The following is a 19,161-nucleotide window of genomic DNA, read 5'->3' on the forward strand; positions in this document are numbered from 1 at the left end:
GCACTACAACGTTGGTGAAGAAAAATTTGGAAATCTGAATGAGTTTTACGCCATTGTTCCTCGTGCGCAGACTGTCATCGATCATAAACAATGTTGATCTGTCTACATTCGTGAAACCATTAAGTATTTTAAAACATTCGATCAATAGGAAGGAAGATAGAAACGAAGAGGAAGGAAACTCGACACTGGTTGGATTAGTGTAGCTGAGAGGAAGAAAAGGAGGAAGATAGAAACGAAGAGGAAGGGAACGTGATGGTGTCTGAATAAGTGACTGATGTGTAATTGAGAAGAAAGAAATGTCAAAGTAGCGAAGGAAAAAAAGGAGGAAATTTTTAAAAGAAGAGCAAAAAAAAAATCTACAGAAAGCCATAAAGATGAAGTATTTGATATTAAGGGAATTAGTGTAGCCGAGTGGAAAGAAAGGGTAAGGTAGATAAGAATTTGAAGATAGCGGAGATTAGAGACGGTGATAAAGAAAGGTGGAATGTTATAGAAGAGTAAAGTGCCGCAGAAAGCCATGTAGATGAAAAAAAGTAGATCAGGTGAATCAGTGTAGTCAAGAATAAATATAAGAAAGTAAAGTAGATAAAGCATTTGAAAGTAGTAGCATGGGTTACGGATGGAAAAAAAAAAGAGGAAAGTTTAGTGAAAATTAAAATGCTGAAGAACACCATAAAAAAAAAGATAAGACTAGCTAGATAAGTGAAACAAAGGACAGGAAAGAGTAAGGTAACAACATTTGAATAAGCAATATAGTCCAGTGATGAAAAAGGAGAGAAAAGTTTAGCTAGGATTAATATGCTGAAGAACGTCACAAGGAAAGGAAATTAAGACTTACTGGGTGAAGATTGAAACAAAGATCAGGAAAAAGTAAGGTAGCTCAGTGCTTAAAATAGTAATATGTTTCAGAGAGGAAAGGGATGAGGAAAGTTTAGTTAAGATAAAGTGTTGAATAATGCCATAAGGAAAAATAATGAGACTAGTCAGATAAGTGAAACAAAGAAAAGGAAAAGAAAGATCACCCAGCCTTTCAAAGAGTTCAGAGAGGGAAAGACAGAGACGCTCCAACTAGCCCTGAACACCAAAGGGTAACGATGAAAGTATAATTAGCCGAAAAGATACATTAGAGGAGCTGGATGCCGCTGAGGATTGACTAATTACGCAAATCAGTCTGACATGGACGGAGTACGAAAATAGACAAGAGGACGAGATGCAACACGAGAGAGGAGACAAGACGGAAATTGGCGTGTTAGCGAGGAGGAGGAGGAGGAGAGAAGAGCAGAGCAGAAAAGAGAATAGAAGAAAAGAAGAGAAAAGCAAAAAGCAGAGAAGAGAAGAAAATAAAAGAAAAAAAGAAAAAAAGCAGAGAAGAGCAGAGCAGAGAAGAGTAGATAAGAAGAGAAAAGAAGACGAGAGAAGACAAGAAAAGAAGAGAAAATTGAAGAGAAAAGAAGACAAGAGAAGAGAAGAAAGGAGAGGAGAGAAGAAGAGGTGTGGCCATTTTTTTTTTTTTTACAACAAAGGAGACAGCTCAAGGGCACAAAAAAAAAGGAAACAATAATAAAAAAAAAAAAGCCCGCTGCTCGCTGCTCCTAAAAAAGAATCAAAAGAGGTGGCCGAAAGAGAGGTCAATTTCGGGAGGAGAGGTGTCCTGATACCCTCCTCTTGGAAGAGTTCAAGTCGTAGGCAGGAGGAAATACAGATGAAGGAAGATTGTTCCAGAGTTTACCAGCGTGAAGGATGAAAGAGTGAAGATACTGGTTAACTCTTGCATAAGGGGTTTGGACAGTATAGGGATGAGCATAAGTAGAAAGTCGTGTGCAGCGGGGCCGCGTGAGGGGGGGAGGCAAGCAGTTAGCAAGTTCAGAAGAGCAGTAAGCGTGGAAATATCGATAGAAAGTAGAAAGAGAGGCAACATCGCGACGGAATTTAAGAGGTAGAAGACTATCAGTAGGAGGAGGAGAGCTGATGAGACGAAGAGCCTTAGACTCAACTCTGTCCAGAAGAGCTGTGTGAGTGGAGCCTCCCCACACGTGAGATGCATACTCCATACGAGGGCGGACAAGGCCCCTGTATATGGATAACAACTGCACGGGGGAGAAGAACTGGCGGAGACGATACAGAACGCCCAACCTCGAGGAAGCTGATTTAGCGAGAGAGGAGATGTGAAGTTTCCAGTTGAGATTTTGAGTTAAGGATAGACCGAGGATGTTTAGTGTTAACGATGGTGATAGCTGAGTGTTGTCGAAGAATAGGGGATAGGTGTTTGGAAGATTGTGTCGAGTTGATAGGTGGAGAAATTGGGTTTTTGAGGCATTGAAGGACAGAAGGTTCCTTCTGCCCCAATCGGAAATGATAGCAAGGTCTGAGGTTAAGCGTTCTGCAGCCTCCAGTCTGGAGTCGTGTACTTCCTGTTGAGAGGGTAAATGTAAGTAAATGTAAATGAGGGTACATGCAAGTAATGTAAACGTGGCTGGCTGTGTCCGCAGAGTTTCGCGCGTCGCTGCCTTGGTACGGTGGCGCTCCGTCCGTCACACACTATTTAGCTCTCAGGCGGTGGAAGGTTGGCGGCAGTCCGGTGGGAATCTTGCTGAAAAAAAATTCCCTTCTGCTGATCAGTCTCTTGATGATAAACGTGGCCGATAATCTCCCGAGACTTTGTTGTTGAAAGAAATTTGTTACGCACGCTAAAAAAAATTTTAAAAAGTAGGAAAAGGAAGAAAAAGAAAAGATTGTTGTAGAAATACGAATATAGGAAAGAGATGTTTTTCCTCTCTCTCTCTCTCTCTCTCTCTCTCTCTCTCTCTCTCTCTCTCTCTCTCTCTCTCTCTCTCTCTCTCTCTCTCTCTCTCTCTCTTCTATATTGTTCGTGCAAGGGAGAGATAATAAAGTTGAAGTAAAAGGTAAATTGAGAGAGAAGAAAGGCGTGTGGCGAATATACAGACACGCGGACAAACAAACAGACAGACGGACGGAGAGGAGGCTTCTACTTACTATGCTGTAGTGTACCGGTGGAGGGAGAAGGTGTGAGTAATTGTGTTAGTGTTAAGGGAGAGGAGAAAGAAGAGGAGGAGGAGGAGGAGGAAAAAGAGTCGATTGTTTGCTCTTCTTCTATCACCAAAGACGCCTTCCTGGCTCCTGCTTCTTCATATCGCACCACTATACATTTCCTCCTGCGATCGTGTTCTGCTTCACTTGATGGTTTAATTTATATGCTTCCTCCTCCTGCTCGGTGACCTTATCCAGCTCCCCTTCCTACTCTTTGTTCTGTCCTCCTCCTCCTCCTACTACTCTATATCCTCCTCATCCTACTCCTCCTCCTCCTCCTGACACCGCAATCGACAGTGCGTGGAATACCTCGGCAGATAAATTCCTAAAAGTGGAAAGGACAGCGATCTCCACGAAGTTCAGGATATTAGATGGCATACCTCCTCCTCCTCCTCCTCCTCCTCCTCCTCCAGGGAAACAATATCATACGACCATTTCGTCTCCAGGGTCGCTCGGAATTGGTGTATGCAACCGAGGGCACGAGGGCGGGATGGGCGCGCGCCGCTCCTCTTATGCGATCCCGATATCCCATCCTCCTGCCTTCATGTCCTGCTTGTTCCTCGTCCTCTTTTACTGTATGGCTCTGCTGCCTCTCTCTTTCTCTCTCCCTCTCTATATGCGACTCTCCTCCTTCCTCCTGTGTTTCTCCTCCCTTCCTGCGTGTCCCTTCTCATTTGCCGTTTTTTTAGGGGGGGTCCTTATGTTGGTCCCTCTTCTGTGTCTGTTTTCGTCTCTGTTGTCCCATATTTGTGTGTTTTCTGTATGTTCGTATGTATGTATGTATGTATGTGTTGTATGATCCTCCATTTCCCGACCTTTATGTCAACTGTTTCTGCCCTTTTTCTTCTTGTCTCTCTCTGCTTCTTCCTACACCTCCCCCTCTGCCTCTCTCTACCTCTCCTTGCTTTCCTTTACTCATTTCTCTTTCTGTCTGTCTACCATTCTTGTTATTTTTTGTTTTCCTCTCTCTCTCTCTCTCTCTCTCTCTCTCTCTCTCTCTCTCTCTCTCTCTCTCTCTCTCTCTCTCTCTCTCTCTCTCTCTCTCTCTCTCTCTCTCTCTCTCTCTCTCTCTCTCTCTCTCACTCTCTCTCTCTCTCTCTCTCTCTCTCTCTCTCTCTCTCTCTCTCTCTCTCTCTCTCTCTCTCTCTCTCTCTCTCTCTCTCTCTCTCTCTCTCTCTCTCTCTCTGTATTCTCTCTTTATCTTTCTCTCTCTCTCTCTCTCTCTCTCTCTCTCTCTCTCTCTCTCTCTCTCTCTCTCACCTCTCTCTTCGTTGAGGTTTTCTTTCCTTCTCTTCGTTGAGGAAGAAGAGGAGGAGGAGAAAGAAGAGAAGAGGGAGGAGGGGAAAGAGAGGGAGAGGTTCTTTTTGGTTGCATCTGGTTTCCTCCTCCTCCGCGCCCTGTCTGTTTGTCATCTTACCCCCAAAACTGTCTTTCCCCAGCCTCCTTCCAGCCACGCTCACCCGCCTTTCTCATCCCCTTACAGGACCCCAATGCCTCCACGGATATCAACGACAACGACTCCGATCCCTTCCCGCGTGACAACGGCGACAACAGGCACGGTACGCGGTGTGCCGGGGAGGTTGCCGCCGTCGCCTTCAACGACTACTGCGGCGTTGGAGTGGCGTACAATAGCAGCATTGGAGGTGAGGCGAAGGAATGAAAGAGGGCGAGAACTGCAGTGAACTAGATAGACTTAAGGTGCATAGATAGATAGAGAGAGTGTGTGTGTGTGTGCGTGTATATGCATTCTGAATATCGAAACACCTTGTATGCCCTTGATATAAGAGTCCCAGTGCTATGGTTTAGTTAAGGGACCAGAAGGAAGGGGCTGACCTGTTCCTTCTTCACGTGCACACTCCAAACCGGACATTTACTTTCCCGCAGCGACAGTGCCAGCCATGAAGTCGGTAGTCGATCCCACATTGAAAATACACGTTTATACTCACTCAACTCATCCTCGGCTGGCTGTAGATGCGTTTAACCGTCTAGAAAGTCGAATCAAATGAACCCCAGCTATAGAACATGATGAGGCTGCCAGGGGCGAAGAAGAGCTGGCTACGGAAGGACTCGTCTTCGCGGTGTGTTGCCTTACCTGTTGCGTGACCGGTGATTAGTTTTTGTTAGGTGCGGAAGGAAGAGAAAAGGCCGCGCATCACCCAGCGAAATGAACTGACCATGACGAGGAGCTGCCGGGACCGAGAAGTCGATGTCTGGAGGGAGACTCGTCTTTGCGTTAGGTTGAGAGGGGGACGAGTCTTTGCATTAGGTAGAGTGACTCGTCTTTGCGTTAGGTTGAGAGGGGGACGAGTCTTTGCACTAGGTAGAGTGACTCGTCTTTGCGTTAGGTTGAGAGGGGGACGAGTCTTTGCATTAGGTAGAGTGACTCGTCTTTGCGTTAGGTTGAGAGGGGGACGAGTCTTTGCATTAGGTAGAGTGACTCGTCTTTGCGTTAGGTTGAGAGGGGGACGAGTCTTTGCATTAGGTAGAGTGACTCGTCTTTGCGTTAAGTTGAGAGGGGGACGAGTCTTTGCATTAGGTAGAGTGACTTGTCTTTGCGTTAGGTTGAGAGGGGGACGAGTCTGTGCATTAGGCAGAGTGACTCGTCTTTGCGTTAGGTTGAGAGGGGGACGAGTCTTTGCATTAGGTAGAGTGACTCGTCTTTGCGTTAGGTTGAGAGGGGGATGAGTCTGTGCATTAGGTAGAGTGACTCGTCTTTGCGTTAGGTTGAGAGGGGGACGAGTCTTTGCATTAGGTAGAGTGACTCGTCTTTGCTTATGGTTGAGAAAAGAGCGCCATCCTTGCATCAGGCTGACATATTTGTTACGTGAACGGAGTGACGAGGGTTTATTTTTCGTCCAGGAGAATAGATCATGATGTGGAGTGTTTTGATGTCCGCCATGTTTGTTATTTTACGAGAGAAGCAAGTGGAAGAGGGATTTTAGTCAGTTTTGATGTTTATTTTACCTGAAATGTAAATACAAAGGGTACAAATAGGCAAGTGAATAAGCGGATGACGATATTTACTTATGCCGCGTAATGGGACTGTGATTCGCCATGATAAAGTATTGAAAACTGATATAATGACAGAATTGTGGTTGGGAAGGGTCACTGAAGCTTGGTTGCATGTGGCTGTATACGGTCTGCAATTAGATCTTTTCAGGTTTACATTCACTTCTCTTCCTCTCATTCCCTTGGGACGCGCCGTGCATTGTAAACTGCTGGTGACGGGAAGGGTTGGGGAGCCCACGAGTTCAAGTTTTTAGTTTCAGTTTGTAAGTAAATCATGTTGGGCTGTCATAAACTACTCATCCAGGTTGTCATGGGTGATTATCCCGCTCATGGCGCAGAAGTCGTGTAAAACTGTCACCAGGATCGCAAAACTGTCCATGATGATCTGTAAGTAAATCTTGTTGGGCTGTCATAAACTACTCATCCACTCGTTATTCTGCTTAATCATGAACGTTTGGCCGTAGCTGCTTCCCGGTAGTTTCGCCGTTTCCCGTGCATGGCGGGGTGGCAGCGCGCGGCAGCCATCCATTGAGAGCGAAGCGATAGTGAAAGTAGCAGTGTGTCAAGGTTGGAGCGTGATGCCGGTTTGCGTCGGCCGGTGAAAGGCCGCGACGAGTGCCTGATAGCGGTGATCGTGCTGGCCCGAGTGATGCCCTTCTGCAGGTTGACTCATACATGCACCCAACGCACGCCGCGGCCTTGTGCCCTCGGGTGGGAGAACACCTGGTATGCGGCGCCGCTCGTCCGCCTACTGACATCATGGGACCTTTTTATTTCCCTCGCTTTTTTCTCTGCCTAAAAGGTCATATTCTTAAACATTTCGGCCCCAAGCACACACATTTGACAAGCCTTTCATAGGGGTCTTTGGGATATCCACAAATTGTTTTATGACCCTGGTGGTAGTTTGACCATTGCTACCATGAAAGCGAAAGAAACTTTCATTAGAATCCGATTAATTGCCTTTCTTTTCGAACTTTGGAAATAGTTGATGTGAAAGGCGGGAGCGTCTGAGAGTACCGACCATAGTAGTATCACCTTAAGTTTATAATCTCAGTCAGCATAGGACTTAACATGCCTTCCATAGGTGCATGGCTTGAGAGGTTGGGCAAAATCTGGCTTCAAGTAGGAGGGTAGCGGGCAGAGCTTCATCTCAGATGTATTCTCAACTTAGGCGAAATAGACCATAGTAGTAAGCCCGGCGTCACCCGTACAGGCGTGCGGATGCTGGACGGGACCGTGAACGATGCCGTGGAGGCGCGCGCCATCTCCCTCAACCCTGACCACATCGACATCTTCTCGGCGTCGTGGGGCCCCGAGGACGACGGCAAGACAGTGGACGGCCCGGGACCTTTGGCCAAGCGAGCCTTCATCAACGGCGTCATCAGGGTGAGTGCCCGGGACCCCTTCAGTTTGTTATTGTTGTTATTTTTTGTAGGATTTTTTTTTTTTTTTTTTGGGGGGGGGAAGCGTCTGTATTTTAGGGGAAGAGATAGTCTAAGGTTGTTTTAGTCCTGCTAAGATAGAAAACGGTGAATGCATATAGATAAAAGTCATAATCTCTCTCTCTCTCTCTCTCTCTCTCTCTCTCTCTCTCTCTCTCTCTCTCTCTCTCTCTCTCTCACACACACACACACACACACACACACAGAGAGAGAGAGAGAGAGAGAGAGAGAGAGAGAGAGAGAGAGAGAGAGAGAGAGAGACGAGGGGCGTAGATTACTCCCCCTGCAGCAGCACTGATTAGTGTGTGTGTGTGTGTGTGTGTGACGACTGCAGGGTAACTGTGACTGCCTCCCCAGGGCCGCCACGGGAAGGGTTCCATCTTCGTCTGGGCCTCGGGAAACGGCGGCCGACACACGGATAATTGCAACTGTGACGGCTACACCAACTCCATCTTCACGCTGTCCATCTCCTCGGCGTCGCAGAGAGGGTAAGCGCCATATTCGTAAACATTTCGGCGCCCAAGCTGACACATTTGACAAGGCTTTCGTGGGAGTTTTGAGCATTTCCAGGGGTAGTTTTATGACGCTGATTGTAGTTTGACCCTTCTTCTGTACCGTGAACCCAAGAAAAACTCATTAAAACCCGACTGATCTCTTTTGGCCTTCGGAAATAGTTGATGTGAAGGAAACGTCTGACAATACCGATCACTGCGGACTTTCAACGCTTCACTTCACTTCATTGTTTGTATTAAGATTATGAAAAAAATAAGTTTGTATCCCCTTTTTTAGAAGAGGTAAAATATTCCACTTCTTTATTATAGTCATAGGTAACGTGTTTCAATACTGATTTATTTCCTCTTGTTCTCAGAAAGATTTAAACCACTTTTTCATTTTTGCATTAAGATTAACAATAAAATATGTCTGTTTTGCCTTTCTAAGAAGAGGTAGCACAAGCACTCCACTTTAACCTGATGCATCATTTGTTTACTTGTTGTTTATGAGAAAGACTTAAACCCCTTCACTTCGTTCTTTGTACTGGGAGGGTCGTTCAAGTGTGTTCCTCCGTTCTTTGTGTCGGGAGGGTCATTCAGGTGTGTTCCTCCCCCAGACACAAGCCGTGGTACCTTGAGGAGTGCTCGTCCACGCTGGCCACCACCTACAGCTCCGGCACGCCCGGCCTCGACAACAGCGTGGCCACCGTGGACATGGACGGCGCCCTCAGACCCGAACACATCTGCACCGTGGAGCACACAGGTGACGCTCACTCTTCAGTTGTTGTCAGTCCGCAGATTGAGTGACCTACCGAGTTTGCCAGTCTGAAATTTTCTGTAGATGTTGAGGTAGTGGATTTATTTTTCTAACCGTCTGTGAAATTGTTGTTTTCCTAAAGAATTTTTTTTTATTGAAATTGGTCATTATCTTGCTTGTGACCATGTCTTATTTTCTGGACAAGTTCTAGTTTCGTCTTTGTTTTTAAATCAGCATGTCTTTGTTTTTAAATGTTTTTAAATCATGTCTGTTTTTAAATTATCAATCATTGAGTGTGAGTGCAATGAGTGTACAGAATGTCACTCACTCACACTATTGTTCACCTGAGTAACCGAGCCCCTGGTGACAGGCACGAGCGCCTCGGCACCGCTGGCGGCGGGTCTCTGTGCCCTCGCCCTGGAGGCCAACCCTGACCTGACCTGGCGAGACATGCAGCACCTGGTTGTCATAACCTCTCGCTGGGACCCACTCAAGAACGAGGACGGCTGGTTTGAAAATGCTGTTGGTCGCAAAGGTAAGTCTAGTTCACTGCTCTGTACAGCTTGCTGATAACATAATACGTCTGCTCCAGCAGCTTGTTACTAATGCACAAAGTTCCTGCTGCTTGTAATGGCTTGTAGCATGCTTAAATTAATATTATAAATTACTGAATGGATACAATAATTATCAGTAAAAGTTTTCCAGCAAACTTGTTCATTTTGTGACCAACTGATCCTTCTCAGGATGATGAATGAACTATTTTGCCTCTTGTATAAAATGTTATCCTGCTCTTAGCAGTGAGTGAAACTTGTTTCTCTTAAAATGTGAAGCTGCCCAGCCTTAGTATTCTTTAGGGTTCATTTTTCATCTGAATAAAAAAAAAAGATAAGTCACTGTAAAGGAGTGTGTACTTACTTACTCATTATCAAATTTTGTGTGTAATATATTGTGTAGGTCACGCTGACATGATCCAAACCAATGTGATTAGCAGCATCATTAACCCCTTTAATCCTTTCATTGAAGCTAAATATAGTCTGCTGACCACAGTGAGTTTGTCACTTTTGTTGTCAGTACAACAGGGTTGGACCAGTGTTGTAACTCTTTTTGTTTTATTTTGTTTTATTTTTCTTCATCAGTTTTTTATTTAAATCAAATACTAATACAACTAATATTTGCTTTATTCTTTCATGTGTAAATGTGAGTGTATGTTTGTGTGTGTGTGTGTGTGTGTGTGTGTGTGTGTGTGTAGTTGCCTGGCATTGAATGTCAGTGTACCTAAAAGTCATCATTGTTTCACACTGCCGTGATGCATCATATGTTTGTATTGCCATTGCAAGTTTGTTGTTTCACAGTTCATGTTTAGTTACATGATTTGGAGCCAGCAAAGCCAATGTTGTACTATATTTGATTGCTAAGTGTATCCAAGCTTGTCCCTGTTGTCTGCATTGGTAAGCTAGTGTTAAGTTCACCTTACTGGTGTTGCTCTCCTAACCTAGCAAGCCTTACCTCTGTGTTCAGTGCATGATTGAACACAGGCCGTCACAAGACTCGAGACTAAGTTGAAGTAGACTGACTGACACAAGTGAGTGCTGCAAACCTCAGCCACTCTGCACCGGACACACCAACCCATGAACCCAAACAGGTCACATTTAGATCCAGAACACCGCCAATTGTAAGTTGATGTCAGTGTTTCTGATTCGCAAGTGTGTCTTTGAGGTGTTGGGGTGCTTTCCACATTGACTCACACTACCTCTTCTGACTTGCCTCCTCAAACTGACTGATTTTATTCTTAAGCTATTAGTTGATTCGCTCTTCTTTTTTTATGCCAATATATTCTCATCTTCATTTGTCTCATGCAAAATCAAAAGACATTCTTCCACTGACAGTTCCTATGATAAAGTCTATCTGGTGGTTTGACATGAACAGTACTCCTGCCCTGCCCATCCCATGCCTTATGATTCTATTATTTCTTGTGTACTCTGCCAAGATGTGCTTTCTTTTGATAACTGCCTCCACTCCTTCAAGCCCGATATTTTCGTTCTGCCAGACTTTACTCAGCTTTTGATATTTCTCCTCCTTGCATGTAGTTTAAGTTAAGGCATACTAAAATTCAGCTTCTTGCCACTTCTAAGAGTTTCATTTTGAGCATTGTACACTTTATGATCCTATTGCTTGGGTAAGTCATATTGTGAATTAAAACAATTGTATGGTCATTATCCATGTATACTACTGTACAATATTAACTCCTTGACTTCGGCAGTGAGCCACAAGTTTGGGTATGGTCTGATGGACGCCGGTAAGCTGGTGGATTTGGCGGAGAAGTGGACCACCGTCCCGCCCCAACACGTGTGCCAGACCATCAAGGACAGAACAGAAAGGTAAGGTTAAAGAAGTTTTCCTCAGTATATTAATGCACAGCTGAAATTGCTTAATTGTGGTACTTTTGAGCAATAAAAGTTGTTGGCTCTCTTGCATCAAAAATACGTTTATTAAAATATCTGAAGGAGCATTTATGACGAATATCCTTGTATAAACTGCTGTGTGAGTCTGAATGTCAAGTTTCAACCAGAGCACATGTATTTGGAGTGTATTCTAAACCTCTTTCCTCACTAACAGGGGCATACCCACCATTATGGGAGAGTCTGTGGTGGCAGAGATCACAACAGACGGCTGTGCAGGAACCTCAGCTGAAGTGCGTTACCTGGAGCATGTCCAAGCCAGGGTCTCGCTGCGCTTCCTGCCTCGAGGAAACATCAACATCAAACTTATATCTCCTTCAGGTAATTTGGGAGGTTGCTGCAGGAATATTGTTCCCTCATAATGTCACCTTAATGACACCATAATCAGTTGAAGAATTTAGTCATGTAATTTGGTTTGCGCACTGATGGAGTATATAGAGGGCCTGTGATAGCTCATCTTGGCCACACTCTCCTCTCACTTAAAGCTGATCTCCATGAGAGCCGAGAGTGTACAAAACCTGTATTGGTAACTCTGTATTGTTTTCTCAGGAACATCGTCAACTCTCCTGTTTGAGCGGCCACGAGATGTATTTTCGGAGAAGTTCAATGACTGGCCTTTCTTGTCAGTCCACTTCTGGGGAGAAAAAGCCGCAGGAACCTGGCAACTCATCGTGAAAAATGCCGGAACACGTCAAGTCCACCACCCTGGTAAGTGTGTCCATCTTAACCCGGTAGCAGCGGGGACCATGTTTCTTAACCCGGTAGCAGTGGCGATCATGTTTCTTAATGGTCCCTCTAAGCAAGAAAAATGAAGAAAAATCACCCCGCACACAAACCATTTCATAATATATATCAAAGCATTTGCGATCAGATTATGTATCATCTATTTTTTGGGGTTTATATCATGGCACAAATTTGGCCCTTCGCCGCTACACGGTAAAGCCACAAATTTGGCCCGTCGCTGCTACACGGTAAAGCCACAAATTTGGCCCGTCGCTGCTACACAGTAAAGCCACAAATTTGGCCCGTCGCTGCTACACGGTAAAGCCACAAATTTGGCCCGTCGCTGCTACCGGGTTAAAGACTTCCTGAGCGGGATGATCTTGACAGAATATTCATGTCTTATCCTTTTTTTTTCTGTACAGATTTTGGATTTAGCTTCTTAATCTGTCACTTATTCTCCTTCCATGCTCTTCATCTCATCCATTCTAGGTCAGTGCAGAACAAAGCTGTTTCTCAATATCATCCACCATCCTGCCTCAGCAAATGCTCTAATTTCATCTCCTCACCTGGCTCTCTGTCTGCTCTGACTTCTTCACTTTCTGTGCTGCCACTGATACTGTGGTTGTCCATATTTTTATTTTATCTTAATTAATCTATTGTCATTCACCTCATGTTCCTTTCCACTGTGCTGTGACTTGCCTTCCTATTCAACACTCCACTCACACATACCAGGCACCCTCTACATCCCAAGGGTGCCCTCTGCAACTCCATTCTTTGTTCCTCTAACCCTGCTGTTTTCCTCCTCTGCATGGTCCATACTAGGTAGCTTCTGTTGCCAATTTCTTTTCTGGAGATGAGATTTTGCACAACACACACTGGGTTTATCTGTAAAGTTCTTCATCTTCATAGTTTCTTCTTTCTCCATAGGATAGTAAAAATAATCTTCCCTCTTGTAGACTTCTTCTTTCCATAGTTAGTGTAGTTCAGCACCTTCCCACTTGGGGCTTCTCCGTCTCCCTCCATAGTACTTCTGTTCATAATGGTACAGTTACTCAAAACTAATCTTAGGTTCATTAAGAAAGAAAATGCAGGGAAAAAGTAGCATAGGAGAAGAAATAGAATTAACATAAAGTAAAATACATACATACACTATTTATACATATACGTACTATAAAGGATGCATCATGTACTGCCCCTCCTTGTGTGTAAGCTGACTCCCCTTCCCTCCATGCCAGGTGTGCTCATCCAGTGGCAGCTCATCCTGCACGGCACGAGGGAGCGCCCCGAACGCCTCCGCACCGAGCAGTTCCACCGAGCAGACTCATTCTCTTCCATCTCTCCACCAATTGCCACTCAGTCCTTCTCCAGACCTGTCTTCCGAGCATCCAATCCTTTCACTCCAAGGTATTGTTATTGTTATGTACTTAATTAAAGTGGTTACAATATTCCATCAGTGGTCGACAGGAAAGCTTTGCCCGACGCCAGGCCTCTGTGTGGGCCCTCTGTCATTCTCTTTTGAATATCTGTTAGTGTGCAAATTATTGTGGAATATCAGTGCTTCAAAGGTAATGGGAAAATATCAAAGGCACTATTACTATGCTCCTGATTTTTTAAAGGTAAAGAAAAAATAATATTCTGTTAGGTCAGGAGGTCAAGGGAGATGATGCTATTAATATTATGGTTTTGAAGCTTTGTATTTAGCCTCTTGTGCTTGTGAATATTTAGGGAGTCAGTATTCTGAGGTAAAACACTAACAGTTGTGTAACCACAACTGTTAGTTAGGAATGTAAGACAAGAGGAAAAGACAATGAGAGCTAACGTTATGACAAGACAGAAGGATAAAAAACAGTAAGAAATGGTAACCCCAAATATTAGTAAAGGGCAATGAGACCTAACATTACTAAAAGACAGTGAGATAATAAATTAGTAAGAGAAGCCAAGGCCAAGCATTAGTGAAAAACGGATTCTGAGGTAAAGCATTTTCATGAATTGCTTTACCATGACTGTTCACTCCTCCCGGCTCATCCTCTGTTCCTGTTCTTTTTTCCACAGCATTCTTGACCAGATATTTTCTGGCTCAAGTCCAAACGCCACCTATGCCACAGCCGACGGAAATATTGTAACTGACCTCCGACAACCTGCTGCCGATGCAGGTGACGACTTGAACAACTACGTGGAGTCCGAGGTGTGCCACAGTCAGTGTTTGGGTGGCTGCTCCGGGCCGGGGCCAGATAAGTGCAGGGCCTGCACACACTACCGCCTTGAAGGGTGAGTGAGTGCTCATGTGTCAGAGAAAATCATTTAATCATATCTTAACTTCTTTATATATATTTCCAGATCTCTTTATCAGGAAATGCAACATTTTGGTGGTCACCTAATGTTGTTTCATTAGGTTTAAGGACAGACCATCTTATCTGGACTTCACAACACTACCTTTTCTTGTTTATTTTGCAGGGAATGTGTTGAGAATTGTCCTGAGGGTACTTACACTTCTGAAGGAGGGGACTGTCTTGGCTGCTACGGACACTGTGCCATGTGCAGCGGCCCTGCCCAGAACCAGTGCCTGGCGTGCCAGCCAGGCTACCTTTATGTCCTCCACATGGGTCTCTGTGTTGAAGTTTGTCCTGAAGAATATTATGCAGGTATGTTTCACAAGTTGTAGAAAAGATCATGTCCCGTAGCAGTGTGTGGGAGATGAGATAGGGATCAGAAAAGATATTGAAAGCAGGAGAATGGAATATTTAGGTTAGATAAAAGGAAGTTGCAATTTACTTCAGACTTTTGATGAGTTTTGTTACTTCATGCAATGGAGAGGTTTAAGTAGCAGAGAAAGAAAGTAATAGAGTCAATAGTTGAGAACGTAAAGCTTTTGTAACTCGGTTTGAGATATCAGATCGGTGGTGGTAAAAATTAAAAGTATGATTACTATTGAATATTAATAGCTAAAATGCTAGTTGTCATAAAGGAAGTTCTATACACCATATTTATTTATTAAATTTCATTGTTTTAAAGCATGAGTATCTTTCTCCTGCAGGGAATGGGAGTTGCTTGCAGTGTGGAGGCCTGTGTGCCGAGTGTACCAGTCCCACCCACTGCCTGAGGTGCAGCCACAACCTGCTCCTCACCAATGGCTCCTGTCTCACCGCCTGCCCTCAAGGCTTCTTTGAGACCCAAGATAACACGTAAGTATACAAGTTAAATTTTCATTTGTAATTTGGTTTTGAGTGTTAAAAATCTTTCACTTTATGGGGGAGGAACATGATTTCATTTATATTTTACACTGATTTAAAATCTTGCTAGAAGTGTTTGAAGCAAAATTCATGAAGATAGTAACACCAGAGCTGCATGTCATATCTTTGATGTATGACTCAAGTGGACGGCAGCAATGGTACGCAAAAGCCATACATGTTGATAAAAGATTATTTGGTATCAGTCACACATATCTGTCACATATTGTTTACACCTTGAAGCATGAACTGGTTACTGAAGAGATTTTGCACCTGCAGATGTGGCTCCTGCTTCCCGCAGTGCAAGACCTGTGTGGGTGGCAGCAGTGCAAATTGTGCGTCTTGCAAACCCAGTTCTTTCCTCTACCAAGGGAAGTGTGTGTATCGGTGCCCCAGCGGTATGTATCTTTGGTGTTTGAACTGTACAGCTTTTTTGTGGCAAATGAAGATAATTTTTTCCCCTGGATAAGAGATGCCAGTCTGAAAATTAGGTAATCATAGATGATCTTGTTTTATGTCCAGGCTTGTTTGGCGACCGAGTGTCTCAGGAGTGCAAGAAGTGCCCTGCCGGCTGTTCCACCTGCTCGGCTGACTCCTGCCTGGCCTGCATGGATGGCTGGAGGATCAAGGGCGGCCGCTGTGTGGCTCAGCCAACCCAGTGTGGCTTGCGTAAGTTGCTGATGAATGTAGCTTGCTGTATTTTTTGAATAGTATTTATATCTATCTATCTATCTGTCTGTCTATCTATCTATCTATCTATCTATCTATCTATATATATATATAGATATATATATATATATATATATATATATATATATATATATATATATATATATATATATATATATATATATATATATATATATATATATATATATATATATATATATATATATATATCTAGAGAGAGAGAGAGAGAGAGAGAGAGAGAGAGAGAGAGAGAGAGAGAGAGAGAGAGAGAGAGAGATAGATAGATAGATAGATATAGATAGATAGAATAGTATAAGTGTTCACTCTGTACCATCCATTAAAACTGAGCTTAGAAAGAAAACAACATCTAGTGCTGTTTTTATTTGGTTGTTATATTGTATCCTCTAAATCCATTGTATTCATTGCAGGACAATTTTCTAATGTAAATGGAGAGTGCCAGTCCTGCCACTCATCCTGCCTCTCCTGCACCGGGCGCGGCGCCGCGGACTGCCTCCACTGTGTGCGCTCCTTCTTCCTGCATAACTCTGAGTGCGTCGAGGAATGTCCAGAGGGATTTTATGGCAACCGAGGCCGATGCTTGCCCTGCCGTCATGGCTGCCAGGCCTGCACCTCCTACTCCTCCTGCAGCCAGTGCACCGCACCCTTCCAACTCTACAGCAACAAGTGCATTGCCTCCTGTCCTCCTCGGTGAGTGTAACTGCAATTGGTTGTTGAAAGTTCCCTGTTTTTGTAGCTTGAAGACATCAAAATATCATGGAGATTATTTTTAATTTAGTTGTAAATTAGACTATTTTCATATTAAAGTGTATCAATCAACCTAGAGACAAATAGAATTTCAAAAGATATTAACTTTATTTGTCTGATAACAAATGCTGAGGATTTTTTTTGTAATGGCTTCATTGCCAAATTTTTCTGGGCTTGGTAGTGATTGGCTTGGTCTGACATCATTATATATGTTTCTAACTACTAAAGCAGAAAACTTTACATTTGCTTTGTCCTTACAGATTCTACAGTGACCGGGGAGTGTGCTCGCCCTGTGAAGGGAACTGCAGAACGTGTTATGGGCCCCGACCAGACCAGTGTGCCTCATGCCTCAACGGTTCATTCCTGCTGAAAACATCTTGCCATGGTTCTTGTCCTCCATCCTACTATGCGGACGGCACAGAATGCCTTCCCTGCTATCAAAACTGCTTGACCTGCAAAGGTATAGAGTGTTAAAAGGGTTTTGCAAATGTTATCTCCTAATCCATGAGGTTTGATTATCAGCCTTTGTTTGACAGAAGGGAATGTTCTTGATAAGTAGTGACAATGCTGCTGCTGATGATGATGATGATAACAATTTGTTTATTTCAGGTTCGGGCCTGTATGACTGCACCTCATGCCATGATTTCTTCACGCTTGATGGGGGCATGTGCATCGAGTGTCCGTCAGGGCGATACTATAATATCAGCTCCCAGGCGTGTGAGCCTTGCAATGACTCTTGTTTGACGTGTTCATCAGGAGGAGAAAATGGCTGCACTTCTTGCCAGACACCCAAGTCCCTTCACCCCTCCACCAGCACCTGCAGGGAGTGTTGTCCTGCAGGTGTGCTGGAAGAGGACTCTGACTCCTCTTGCTGCTCGTGTGATCCTGCTACTGGTGAGTATTGTGCCATGACAGCCTTCCCACCCCACTAGCTTTCTCACATCCACGGCTTTTCTCTCCGACCTCCATATGTCAGACATATCTTCAGTCTTTAACATCTTAGCATTTATTTATTCTCATCCAGTTCTCCAGTCAGTCCTGTCCTGCCTTCCCTCAGCTGCCCTCCCCCAAACTCAACTATCCCTTCCTTAATTCTCGTCTATTCCCTTCAGTCATACAAAGATAATCTTTCTTCAGTAGTGAAAGTGAAGGTTGTAAATAACCTGATTGCTAAAACAGCCTGGTGGAAAGATACAATTATTTCTGGTAAGGTGTCCAGAATCATGAATCAGCTGCTGACATTTAAACCTGGAAATTAGGTGTCAATACCCCCTCTGCCGAGGCTCCTCACTGTGCCAACCCTCCTCAGGGGAACAATGCACATCATAATCCCTTACTCAAACTATGAATATTTGGGTAGATTTAAGAAGTATATATTATATTGATGGTGTCGGAATTTTTTTTATGAAATTACCTCCCGTTAAATCATTTATGTCAGTAGGGAGAAATTATGCTCTGTTTGGGGTCAATTACACTTTGGGTAATCATTTAGATCATGATGATTCAAATTTATGACGGTAAACCATGGGAGAAACTTTTATATCAGCATTTCAAAGCTGGTGTATTGGCTGACGTTGCAGATAAGTGACGTCATGTGCTGAAGCTTCGAAGCTTCACCATAACTCACGTCATGCACACAAGAGGCACGAAGCCTCTCATTCTGATATAGGACATCAGCCCGCCAACAACCTGCTCCCTGAGTTAATTTACCATCTCACCTTTCCACAACCTTTGTGGTTATTATTTTTATTGTACATATGTAAATAAGTACAATGCACAATGTAGCATAAAAATACATTGTCTATGGCCCACAAGACCCTGCAGGGAACTCAGCCAACTGACTTACTCATATCCATAATGCTTCACCCAACACACCCAACCAGAGCTATGTACATTTAAATAATTTCACATGTGGTTTTTTGGGCAATTAATATCACTGAATTCCCTGCACGTGCTGCAGATCCATAGCATACATGAAATTAATCTATGTACTGCTCCGTGTTGATCTGTCACATCTGGATCACGTGAGAACTTTAGTTATTTAGTGGTAGCTGGGGTTAGGGAATGTTTATCTACTTTGAAGCGAGTCATCATTATGTATCCAACCAATTCATACTTCATTCTGTGAAACACCCCACTTAATTTTTCACAGATGATATGCTTTTTCCCAAGTACATATTTCCTTGTATTTGTTTTATAAAGAATTAAATAATGATGCAATTTCTTTTTCAGGTCAGTGTTATGGTGCTGTCTCAGCAGACAAGAGGAGAATAGCTCTCAGCCTTGACTCCACTCCTCACCAGGCTCCACACAAACAGCTGTACTCCTACTCAGTAACAACACTCGTTGCTCTCGTGTGTTTCATCAACCTTGTGATATTTGGTGCAGTATTTACTGTGCTTCAGGTATGTACCAATTCACTGGTGACTTAGGCCAAAAGATATTGCACTCAGTAAAGTGTGTAATGTTTACTTAGTATCACAGTGTCACAGCCAATCCAGTAAAATGTAGGCAGAGATTAACTTTCTGTGCCATGAATGTCTCACACAT

The 19,161-nt window shown here is 43.8% G+C and overlaps 1 protein-coding gene across 1 annotated transcript in view; it reads left to right on the plus strand.

The window, feature by feature from the left end:
* Window positions 1-19,161, plus strand: part of LOC127004066 (furin-like protease 2) — a 63,081-nt gene that overhangs the window by 38,073 nt on the left and 5,847 nt on the right. The window contains exons 3-20 of the mRNA XM_050871366.1: window positions 4,532-4,691; window positions 7,271-7,443; window positions 7,857-7,987; window positions 8,608-8,753; window positions 9,118-9,282; window positions 11,008-11,125; window positions 11,364-11,527; window positions 11,756-11,914; window positions 13,165-13,333; window positions 13,982-14,197; window positions 14,384-14,571; window positions 14,964-15,111; window positions 15,436-15,554; window positions 15,679-15,825; window positions 16,275-16,554; window positions 16,872-17,071; window positions 17,221-17,505; window positions 18,844-19,016. Coding sequence (XP_050727323.1) covers window positions 4,532-4,691; window positions 7,271-7,443; window positions 7,857-7,987; window positions 8,608-8,753; window positions 9,118-9,282; window positions 11,008-11,125; window positions 11,364-11,527; window positions 11,756-11,914; window positions 13,165-13,333; window positions 13,982-14,197; window positions 14,384-14,571; window positions 14,964-15,111; window positions 15,436-15,554; window positions 15,679-15,825; window positions 16,275-16,554; window positions 16,872-17,071; window positions 17,221-17,505; window positions 18,844-19,016 — 3,141 coding nt within the window. The remainder of the gene's footprint in view (window positions 1-4,531; window positions 4,692-7,270; window positions 7,444-7,856; window positions 7,988-8,607; window positions 8,754-9,117; window positions 9,283-11,007; window positions 11,126-11,363; window positions 11,528-11,755; window positions 11,915-13,164; window positions 13,334-13,981; window positions 14,198-14,383; window positions 14,572-14,963; window positions 15,112-15,435; window positions 15,555-15,678; window positions 15,826-16,274; window positions 16,555-16,871; window positions 17,072-17,220; window positions 17,506-18,843; window positions 19,017-19,161) is intronic.

This window comes from Eriocheir sinensis, chromosome 27 (assembly GCF_024679095.1).
Source record: "Eriocheir sinensis breed Jianghai 21 chromosome 27, ASM2467909v1, whole genome shotgun sequence".
NCBI lineage: Eukaryota > Metazoa > Arthropoda > Malacostraca > Decapoda > Varunidae > Eriocheir > Eriocheir sinensis.